We start from the raw sequence: 11,922 nt of genomic DNA on the forward strand, positions 1-11,922 counted from the left end.
GACGAAGGCATGGGCCTCCTGCGGGCCCTGAGGCCAACATGCATATCCTGGATTTTATTCTGTCCTTGAAGGCAGTGACTCTGATCCACTATTTCAAATGCCGCTTGGGCTGCTGAGTCAAGGCCAGAAAACAGGGGTTCAAAAAGAAGCATGAAGCTTGTGGTCCAGGAGATCCCTGCTTTCATGACTGGGTGGGAAGAGGGGGCAGCAGTGTGGGGGAGTGGAGCATTCGGGGTGCATTATGCTCACCTTGTGTTTCCCTAGAGCCAAGAGACCCCGTGGTAGGATTGGGGGACAAGGGAAGATTCAGACTTAGCTTGAGGAGTTTGATTGGGCCAAATAAATTGGTCAGACAAAGGTGCCCAACTTGTAGAACCAATTTGTGGAACCACATGAGGAAGGCTGAGAGAGCAGGTTGGGTGTGGAGGAAACCTGTGTACTGAAGGGCACTGCCTTAAGTGTGAATCTGACTTTGTTGGTGTAAGGACTCATGAGCACTGGAGCGGGGAGATGTTACAGTCCGAATTGCATTGTGGGAAACTGACCTACCCATTAGGCCAGATAGATGGAAGAGGCCAGAGACTCTTGGAGGACAAAGATGAGGACACAGCCAAACAGGAGAAGGCAGCAGTTCTGTCTGACAGAGTCTTCCAAGGCATGTCTCCTGCTAAAGAGACATGGCTCTAATTCTTAGAATGTAGTTTTACAAAAAGATCGTTTAATTTTGCACAGTTCTTCACGTTCTATAAAACGCTTTCAGCCATCACATTTGAATGTCACAGATTTCCAGTGTCATTCTGGCATAGCCGCCCTTTCTGTATGCTCAGGGAGACTGGGGTTCAGTGAGGAAGTGCTCACCCTAACAGTGTGACATGCTCAGTAAGATTGATCTGGTCACGAGGCAAACTTTCAGTTGGTCCCAAAGGACCAATAGGACTCAGCCAGGCAGAGTGGCTTCATGGTGCCAACAGAGGCAACAGCCTGAGTTGGGGTTCTCCCCTGGGACACTGCCAGGTGGAAGGTGACGTGGGACACTTCTGTCCTTGTGGCAGGTTGGGAGCACAGTGCTATTCCGTTGTCAGAAAGGTTACCTGCTTCAGGGATCTACCACCAGGACCTGCCTTCCCAACCTGACCTGGAGTGGAACCCCACCTGACTGTGTCCGTGAGTGCCACCCCACCTGTCCCCGACACTTCATCCTCTGGCCCAGGATGGAGGTGGTGGGATGTGTTCCCATCAGGACCAGTGTTGATCTCTCTACAGTACTTGCCTCTTGGGGCATCACAGATATTTCTACACAAAAGCCTTTCTGGGATTTCAGATCATCCCTATACCTTAGCAAAGACTACGGAATCTGGAGCCTTTGAGAACTAAGAAGGAGAGAAGGGCAGGGTCATGGAAATGTTGCAGACATTAGAGTCATTTGCTTGGTGTTGTAGATTGAGGCTCCCCGGGACTGGCTAAGCCCTCATGCTAAAATATTCCTGAAGACTCTGAGTGTGGGCTTGCAAAGAAGTGAAGGATGGGGGAGCCAGGCAGGAAAGGGTAGAGACAGAAAGTAACAGGGTTCTACAGGGACAGGGGTGGGGGAGGGGGGAGAGGCCCCTCAGATGCGTCTGTTGCATATTCAAATCCTGGACTCCTCAGGCCTAACATGGTCTTTGCTCTCAACACCTAGCTCACCACTGCAAGCAACCAGAGACGCCCACGCACGCCAATGTCGGGGCCCTGGACCTGCCGTCCATGGGTTACACACTCATCTACTCCTGCCAGGAGGGCTTCTCCCTCAGGGGTGGCTCCGAGCACCGTACCTGCAAAGCTGATGGCAGCTGGACAGGCAAACCACCCGTCTGCCTGGGTGAGAAAGCCCTCTCTAGGGCAGAAGCTGCAGAGGAAGGGGTTGGTGGGCACTGAACAGGGGCCAGGAGGAAGCCCTGCTTCTGATTGAAGTGTGGCGGAGGCAGGAGACCACCTCAGAAGGGCTCACGCAAGTTCATGTTGAACCTGCCGCCTGCCTTCACGTCAGTAAACGCACACCATCCCTGCCTTCACCTAAGCACACACACACACACCAGTCCGCCCTGTTCCTCCTAACAGACCTGAAGAGCGCCTGATTTTATCCTCTCCCCCTTAGTCTTACTTACTCGGCTAGGACTGCCCAGGGCATGGCGAGCTTGTCTGTCCTAAGGAGCTCACAGCAAGGCACATTATCATGTTACAGGCGTGATCTGGGCCCTAGGGACACTTGCCAGTCCCCAGGCCTGAGTAGGTCGTTTGCACAGTACTGACCTCTCCCATGTTTATAGTGAAGCAAGGCTCTTTCGGGTGTGTGAGGTTCAGACGAGGGAGTCTAGTCTTTCTCTGACAACTGCCTCCTTCCATACGTTCACCTCAGTGTCGTTTTCTGCGGCCTCTACCCTCCTCACACAGTTGGTGTTTTAAAAATACGTTGTCATGTTAACATGTCACCACCATATTCGGAAGACATAGAAATACTGAATGTTTGGAAGAGACACTGATCCTCATAACCTGATCAGTGTGACAGTCCCTTGAGGACTCAAGAGATGAGCTAAATGCTGGGAATGAAGAGGAAGGCCACTGGAGGGGAGGGCAGGGGGCCAGGGAGGACGTCCTCAGAGTGTCTGTGGTATATGGTAATGGTGTGTGTTTGTGGTGGGCATATATGACGTGCTGGGTGGGGTATGGTGCATATGTGTGAGATATTTGGTGTGTGTGTGTGTTTATTGTGAGGTAGGTGTGTGTGTGTGTGTGATATTTGATACATGTGTGGTGTATGGTATAGGCTATGTGTATAAGAAAGAAAGAGACGATATGGTGGTATATAATGTGTTGTGTGTGTGATATATGGTGCAATGTGTGTTATAGTATGAGGTATATGAGAGACATGGTATAAGGGTATATGGTGTGTGTAAGAGAGATAGAGTGTGTGTATATGTGATATGCAGTGTGAGGTGTGTGTGTGTGTATGTGTGTGTCTGTGAGAGAGAGAGAGAGATGGCTGTGCATCTGGGCGTATTTTGTAGTATGTATGAAGTATATGGTATGAAGTATATGAGTGTGCAGTATGTGGTGTGAGAATGTGTGGTATATGGTACGGTATACATGTGGCATTTGTGTGGATATGTGTAAACTGTAGTATGAGATGTGCATGATATGGTGTGTGTGTGTTTTCATGGTGGGTGTGTGGTATGTGTGATACACGATGTGTGGTGTGTGTATGTGTAGTGCATGGAGTGTGTGTTTGTGTTCGCACAAGCCATGGACAGAGAGGGTGACTGTGTATCTTGGGCACGGTGCTGCAGTGAACCCCAGCACGCGGCTCACTCATCTCCAGCACATGGATTCAGTTCCTTCGGATAAACACCCAGAGTGAGATTCCTGGATCAGATGCCAATTCTATTCTTAGTTGTCCTTAACTATTTCAAGATCATGCCAGATTCTGCTGTTCTTGTTTAATACAGTAACAAAAAACCAGCATAAACCCGTACATCTCAGTGCCTTGTCTGATGCTCCAGTAACCGTGACTGCCATGTTTGATTCCCTTGTCTGTCTATGCACTGTGCTTTTCCAAGATGGGTCTGTAACATCCATATCCTGGGAGGAGAGGATGAGCCATCACAAGACCTCGGAGAGCATGCTCACCTAACTTCAGGCAGGCGGCCGCCATCGTTTCCCTCACAGTGTGAACCAGAGGCTAACCCTGTGTCTTCCCATTGCCTTTCCTAGCAGAGGTCCGGCCCAGCGGGAGACCCATTAACACTGCCCGGGAGCCTCTGCTCACCCAAGCCTCAGGTAGGCCAAGTCCTGATTGCTGGCTCACAAAACTGGTGTTGCCTCTGCCATCCAGTTAAGCAGTTTCAGGCATACAGATCCCATGCCTGAAGGAATGGAAACCCTTCACAGACACCAAGACAATTTCCTGCCAACTCCTAAAATGGGCCAACTTCCCGAGGAAGTGAACCTTAACGAGAGGTTCATCAAAAGAGAAAGCCAACACCCTTAGAAAAGTGACTGGAGCCCTGAGCTCTGGAATCACTGGGTATTACAGCCCTTCCTGGCCCAGCACCCACCAGTATGTGTTCACCAACCCAGAGACTCTGCTCCTTCTCAGGAAGCTTTCTGATCATTGGGACCTCTTCAAGATAGGCACTGTGTCTTTAAGACTGTCACATCCAGAATTGGACACAGAGCCACAGGTGCAGCTTGGCCAATGCAAAATTATTACATTTTGGACCTTCTAATTTTATTGCTATGCTTCTTAGATTCCCACTGCTGTAACAAAGACCTTATCCAATCAAACTATGAAGACAAAATGTTTATTTTGGTGGTTAACCCAGGACTGGTTAGCTTTGAGGCTGGTGGTAGGGTAGTAAATGTCATGTTGGGAGCATATTGTGGAGAAAGCCCACTCACTTCACAGTTGTGTGTGAGAAAAACAGGAAGATAAAGTGGCTGGGGCCCCACAATTTCCTTCAGTACCGTGCCCTACTGACCTAAAACTTCCTGCCCCGCTTTCTAAAGTTTCCACCACCCACCCTCCACGCTCATGCGGTTGTCATGATTTGGCTGCTGTGAGTGGTTGCAGGGAACGTGACCATACAGATGTCCCTTCAATATGCAGGTTTAAGTTCCCTCCATCAGTACTCTAAGACACAGGAGGACCACGGTCACCAGACTGCCTTACCATCACCCCCACAGCAGACATGGGTCTCCAACTATAATTCATCATCAGGTGGCCTGTCCGTGGCTGTCCCAGCAACATCCAAAGTCTAACTCACCCGTCCCTCGGTCTCTCCAGTTCCAGGGGATGTCTTCGCCAAGAATTCCTTGTGGAAAGGGGCCTATGAGTACCAGGGGAAGAAGCAGCCAGCCATGCTTAGAGTCACCGGCTTCCAGGTAGCCAACAGCAAGGTTAATGCCACCATGATCGACCACAGTGGGGTGGAACTGCACTTGGCAGGTAAGGAGGCTACCATACCTCTGAGAGCAGGGCAGGGGTGTGAGAGCAGAACAGACACAGGGGTGACAGTTACACACCTCAGCCAGGATGAATCAGGGCACTCAGTGCATTATAAGGTCAAGTGGGACTCGGACTGGCCTGTCAGTCAGGAAAGGGAGTATCTACTCATCCTGCCCATGAAGTAACGGCAACCATAATAACTCAAACATACAAAGAACTCTCACAAAGAAAAGAGAAACAGCCTGAAGCCTGAGCCAAAGGTAAAAGCTGAGAATTCCCAGCAGCCCAAGTGCAGGCAATACTCTAAAGAAAAGAGTCAACTGTGGTAGCTCAGACCAGTTACACCAGCACTCATGAGACAGAGGCAGGCAGATGGCTGTGAGTTCGAGGCCAGCCTGGTCTATAAAGTGAGTTCGAGGACAATCAGAGCAAATAGTAAGACCCTGTCTCAAAAGAAAAGTAAATAAATAAAACAAGGCAAATAAATTAAAGTAAAATACCGTTCAACCATATGAATGAAAAAACAAACATAAAATGTGATTTCTCACAAACTCCAGCTCAGTAGTGACAAATCAAATCATAGGCTAAACAGTGACAGGGAAAGATGGGCAAGTCCTAGCCAGGCCCTTGAGAATTATAATATTCAGTGGTTATTTTTTGCCATATGAAATAGCAACAGAGAAAATTTGTAAGTATAAACAATGTTCACTTTAGAATTATATTTATATTACAAAAAGCTGGAAACTGAGCATTTCCCCCAAAATAAGATGTAAGTGGTTTCATCATTTCACATCTCCAGGATAAAATATACCAATTGGAGGGCTGCGGAGATGGTTTGGTGGTGACGAGCACTTGCTACAAGACCCAAGTTTGGTTCTCAGCACCTACACAAAGGCAGCTCCTTCTGGCCTTCACAGATACCTGCACATGTGTGCATGCACTTATACACACATTCGAGTGTGTGCATACACACACACACACACACACATGCATGCACACACACATATATTTCAATAATGACAAATGAAAACTTTAAACCAAATGCAGTTTAAGAATAAATATACCCATCAGCACGCATTGTATCTCCACATTTTAAAGTAAGAAAATCTATATTCATAGGAAAGAAAATGTACTCCACATAAGCATTCACAGCAGCTGTTTTCTTTTTATTGGCACTTTAAAACCGTGTGTATTTGTGGGCCCCATTGTAAGTTACCATGGTAACAAATAAGACCGGAAGAGTTTTTTTTTTTATCTTCAAGCATCCCTTTTTTAAAGTTTGGTCAGGTTTCAACTTTTGTATAATCAGAAAACAAATATTTTCTTGACTAGACAGATGAATTGATTAATTAATCAACTTACATAGATGCAGCCCATATGTAACCATGCTCCCCATACACACAGTCCTCTTCACTCATTGGTTCTAATGAAAAGCACACACTCCCACATGTGTCTGCTGTTCTGTGTTCATGGGCTTGTAAACAAACACACCTATGCATAGGTGGTCTCAAGGTATATAAAATCATATTCCTTTCTAAAGCCTTGAAATTGTATGTTTGTATCTATTTGTGTATGTGTGTGCACATGCCACACAGCATGTGTGTGGATGTGGGCAGGCAGCTCTCAGGAGGATGTTCTCTCCTGCCGTGTGGATCTTAGGGATGAAGCTTGGTCGTTAGGCTTGGCGGCAGGTACCTTTCCTCGCTGAGCCATTTGGTTAGTTCCACAAAAATCACACTTTCCGCTCATACATATAAAAGCAGAGGCACCATCTTCAGTATCCGGCTATGAACATGTTTCTTCACATTTCTGCACACACTCACATTCAATCGCGTGCAAGCACATGCACCGGATTTATGCACCAGTGGGTGTGCAGGGGACATTTACACCAGCATCCACATGGAAGTGTCACACAGACAGCCATGCCCTTGACACCCACAGATGCGGGCTTCGAGAACTTTCATAGAGTTTCAAATATAACCTACTTCCTTTTTCTAGGAAATTACAAGAAGGAAGATTTCCGCCTCCTGCTTCAGGTCTACCAGGTCACGGGGCCTGTGGAGAGCTTTGTGAACAAGTTCAAAGATGACCACTGGGCGCTGGATGGTCATGTAAGTGAGGCAAATTGGTCTTCACCACGCCTTGAACCCCACCCTTGTCCCAGATTGCTTGCAGAGAAAGGACAACGGGGTGTGGGAACTACTGAGGTCACCAGGAAACCTGAGGAGTCTTTAGACCAGGACTAGGAGCTGGGGAGTCCTGGGCAGCCGATGGACAGGGCAAAGTGGGGATCAAAGAGGCTTGAAGACTGAGTCGAGGGCCACCATGTCAGAGAGAAATGTGTGAGCCTCGCAATCAGAACGGGAAGCGGGGGTCAGGAGTATGAGAATGAAGGTCACGGTGCCATGGGTGTGGTCTGGGAGAAGGTGACTCCCCAGTGACTCCCAGGATAGGTGCTCGAGTTTGAGATGGGAACTGTAGGTTAGTCAGCACAGCTTGAGAGTCCAGAGCACAGAAGAGAGGGAGACAGGAATCTCTTGAATGCCTGGGGAAATATATACATTGTAGAGCATCACAAAGCGAAAACCAGTCCCTAACGATGGTGATGCTCTGGCCCCTTCTGACTTCACAGAGGAGCGTTGAGCATGAACTCACCTATAACAGCCCCTGCATCGCTGTCTTTGACAGGATGGGGAAAGAACAAATGGTCTAATGGTCTAGAGTAGTAAAGTTGAGCACAGGGCTAGCTGGTGGAGTGTGGCGAAGAGATTCTGCTTTGTGGACCCACGAAGAGAAGCCACGTAGCCTCTCCAGAGGCTGGAGCCCGCAGGTAGTTCCGTGATGTGCCCAGGATGTGTGTGGATCCCTTGGGGGATCCGGTACCAGTATCAGCAGCAGTCTGAAAGCCGAGACTGAGTAAATGATTCAACAGTACCAGGGGGTGAGAAGGAACAAGTGGCCCAACGGCACCAGGAGGATCAGCAGATGAGAGTAGATGAGGGTAAAGGTGGGACCTGGAGTGAGGAGTGCAGGCCAAGGGAGGGAGAACAAAGCTGTGGTCCAAGTGCTACCACTGGGATCCCTTCTTGAGCCAGCCAGGATCTGTCTGAGGACATGTCTGGAGCAGGAACATGGGTTTGAGGGATGCACCTGCAGCATCTTCAAAACATACTCCAGCTGCTAAGAGGACAGGCCAGCCATTGGGACATCGTGAGGGTCAGGTACGGGGGCATGCAGACAAGCTATATCCCAGCATCCCCCCGCCTCAGAAACCAGCATCCTCTAGAACTGGCAGCTCTCCAAAATGTGTTCACCCTGCCGGGCTCATCTCCTCGTAATCCTGGTGGCAGCCCACACGTCAGTTTTTGTCACAGTTGTGCTCTTACAAATGCCGTGTGCCCAGAGCCTACTAAAGATTGAGCTGAGGACATCACTATGTCACTCAGACCTCACAGAACGGCGAACTCGACACTCCACAAATGGGAACTGAAGCGCAATGTACCAAAAGCAGCAGAAACCAGAAGACACTCGGCTCCCAGCACCGGGGAGTCGTAGACAGAAGGAATGGGAGTTTGTGGTCATCTCTGGCAATATGCAGAAGTTCGAACCCTGTCTAGGTCACTTGAGATCCTGCCTCAAAAATCCAGAAAAAGAAAAGAGGAAGAAAGAAACCACACTTCACACACACACACACACACACACACACACACACACACACACCTCACATCTAGTAGATGTCTCAGCTCTGCCAACCTACACACACATACACACATGCCAGCTATGCTTTGGCCTGGCAGGATTTCCAGACTGTTCTAACATGCCTTGTCCCTCCCCCTTTCTCCCTCCCTTCCTCCCCCTCTGTCCCCATCTCTCTCCCAACTCTCTCCCCACCTCTCTCCTCCTGTCCACTTCTCCCGTTACAGGTCTCCTCAGAGTCCTCTGGAGGCACCTTCGTCTACCAAGGCTCTGTCAAGGGTCAAGGCTTTGGGCAGTTCGGCTTCCAAAGACTTGGTAAGTAGCATGTGTCCTTGGGAGTGTGAGCTCAGGGGGCAGGAGAGGGGCTGTGTCTTGGGGCAGGAAGGAAACTGATGAACATCTCTTCTTGAAGCAGGATTTCTTCAGCTCACCTGTGTCCGTCATACCTTAAGACTCAGACAGAATCTAAGACTCAGACAGACTCTAGATGGACACTCAGCCCTAGGTTGCTGTACCGGCCACTGGGCTCCACGGGTGTCACCCCGCCGAGAGGATCAGGGAGTCACTGAAGCACCCGTACATCAGGCTGCCCTTCCCTGTAATGTCATGACTTCCTTAGCGTTTCCCCGGGAGGCAGGGATTGCCCTTATGTCACAGACAAGAAATCCAAACGTCCAAACACTAAGGAACTTTCTCCTGTTTGTCCACACACTCGGTCATGTTCTAAGCCAACATCCTCACTCCAGAAACAGGTCCCGACCCAGGGCTTGGGCTCACGTAGGATACGGTCCTAGCTTCTCAGAGGATATGGTCCTAGCTTCTCGAAAACAGTAAAGATGGGGACAACCATGTGTCCCTGAAAGCCACCTCTGTATCCCACGCATGGTGACCTCCCAACCCCAGAGTCCCTGACTACCGGGCCATCCTTTACCTTCTCCGACAGCTCTCCCCTCCAGAAAGTTCTTTGTTCGGTCATCTCAAATCTACTCACTCTGCAGCTTCCTCTCTATTCCTCCACATAGCCTTCCAGCTTTGCTCCCAAGGGTCCTACATGCGGTACTCCTTACACCTCCCGACACAGCCCCAGGACCCTCAGTCCAGCAGTGGGAAGACCCCAGCAAACACAGGCAACTTCCCTGTTCCCTGTTGGTCCCTAGCCCCTCAGTTAGGTGCCCCTTCATGGGGATTGAGTGTCGAGCCTTCATACACCCTACCTCATTCCTGCCATGGCAATCTAGCCACACTGTTATATATACATATACATACACACATACGCACATGCATATACATGCACATATACATACCTGTACATACATATATACATACATATACATAAATATACATAAATACATGCATATGCATATAAACACATATACATATTTATATACATATATACACACACACAAACACATCCATATATATACATATACATACTATACATACATATACATGCATATACATACATATATACATATGTACACAAACACATACATATATACACATATATACATAAACACAGACACACATATATATACATACACACAAACACACACACATATATACATACACATATATATGTATATATATACACATACACACGCACACACACACACACTATATATATCATGGCTCCATCTAATGAATGTTTTTATCTAATAACAGATTTTGATGGCCGAGAAAAGCTTAGACACATCAAAAGAACTTCATTCTTTGAAGGTTTTGTTCAGAGATTCGGTTTCAGGGCTCTCCGCCAGCTGTTTTTCAGGGAACCTCAGGGATAGCTGTGCTCCAGGCACAGTCCTCTGCACACACTGTGACCAGACGTAAATTCCGTGGGCTGCCAGGGAGCTGTTGGAGAGCATGTGAGACAGGCAGCAGCCGTCTGGGCAGGGCTTCTGCTGGCGGGGCTTCTGCTGGCTGAACTAGAGCCGGTGGCCATACCTGAGGCCCTGCAGCAGGGTAGAGTGGCCAGCAGGGATCACCTCGGGTGAGTCTGACCGAGTGTTATGCTTTGGCACTTTGCAGACCTCAGGCTGCTGGAGTCAGATCCGGAGTCTATCGGCCGTCACTTTGCTTCCAACAGCAGCTCAGTGGCGGCTGCCATACTCGTGCCTTTCATCGCTCTCATCATCGCCGGCTTCGTTCTCTATCTCTATAAGCACAGGTACTGGGGAGGCAGAGGCCAGGGGGCTTGGCTGTGACCCAGACCTAGTACCCTAAAGGCAGAGGCCAGGGGGTTCAGCTGTGACCCAGACCTAGTACCCTGAAAGCAGAGGCCAGGGGGTTCAGCTGTGACCCAGACCTAGTACCCTAAAGGCCTAACCCAGTGGGCTCAGTTGTGTACCCAGACCTAGTACCCTGAAGGCAGAGGCCAGGGGGTTCGGCTGTGACCCAGACCTAGTACCCTGAAGGCAGAGGCCAGGGGGTTCAGCTGTGACCCAGACCTAGTACCCTGAAGGCAGAGGCCAGGGGGTTCAGCTGTGACCCAGACCTAGTACCCTGAAGGCAGAGGCCAGGGGGTTCAGCTGTGACCCAGACCTAGTACCCTGAAGGCAGAGGCCAGGGAGAGCAACTGAGCACCTAGCCCACCCCACCCCACCCAGCATCCTCCTGACTCAAAAGAATGTAACTTCCTAAAAGGAGAAAGGATCCCTCGATTTGGATCCCGTGTTATCTATTAATTCAAGGTCACTGTCTCTTGTTCCCAGGAGAAGACCCAAAGTTCCATTCAATGGCTATGCTGGCCACGAGAACACGAACGTTCGGGCCACATTTGAGAACCCCATGTATGACCGAAACATCCAGACCACAGACATCATGAGCAACGAGGCAGAGTTCACAGTCAGCACAGTGTGTACCGCCGTATAGCCCCCGGGCCTGGCTGCAGCTGCCACCGCCACCGAGAGCCCCGCCGCCAGCAGCCGGTGAGATTTGGGGGGCTGGAGAGTGGGAGACAGACTGGCTCTGCAGGGGACATAGGGATATGTGTACACACTGCTCCAGCACACAAGGACACACACACACACACACACACACACACGCACGCCACAGGCACAGGGGGCTGGCCAGCAAGTATTAGGCCCCTCCTTGCAGATGAAGAAGACTGAAGTCAAGCACGTGAACATTAACAAACCTGAACAAGGCCACGTATCTAAGAAGAGTGGGTTAGGATCCAAACTGCAGTAGGAAAGTTGACCCACACAGGAATAAAAGGCATAACCAGAAAGAAGCCTGGTGCATGTGGC

At 49.5% G+C, this 11,922-nt stretch overlaps 1 protein-coding gene across 1 annotated transcript in view; it reads left to right on the top strand.

The window, feature by feature from the left end:
- Nucleotides 1-11,545, top strand: part of CSMD2 (CUB and Sushi multiple domains 2) — a gene marked incomplete at both ends in the record, with an annotated part of 547,554 nt that extends 536,009 nt beyond the window's left edge. Inside the window, 8 exons of the mRNA XM_080921920.1 lie at nt 1,053-1,164; nt 1,679-1,858; nt 3,751-3,813; nt 4,820-4,981; nt 6,980-7,092; nt 8,905-8,992; nt 10,703-10,841; nt 11,386-11,545. Coding sequence (XP_080778046.1) covers nt 1,053-1,164; nt 1,679-1,858; nt 3,751-3,813; nt 4,820-4,981; nt 6,980-7,092; nt 8,905-8,992; nt 10,703-10,841; nt 11,386-11,545 — 1,017 coding nt within the window. The remainder of the gene's footprint in view (nt 1-1,052; nt 1,165-1,678; nt 1,859-3,750; nt 3,814-4,819; nt 4,982-6,979; nt 7,093-8,904; nt 8,993-10,702; nt 10,842-11,385) is intronic.
- Nucleotides 11,546-11,922: the final 377 nt, after the last annotated feature.

This window comes from Micromys minutus, assembly GCF_963924665.1.
Source record: "Micromys minutus genome assembly, chromosome: 9".
Taxonomy (NCBI): domain Eukaryota; kingdom Metazoa; phylum Chordata; class Mammalia; order Rodentia; family Muridae; genus Micromys; species Micromys minutus.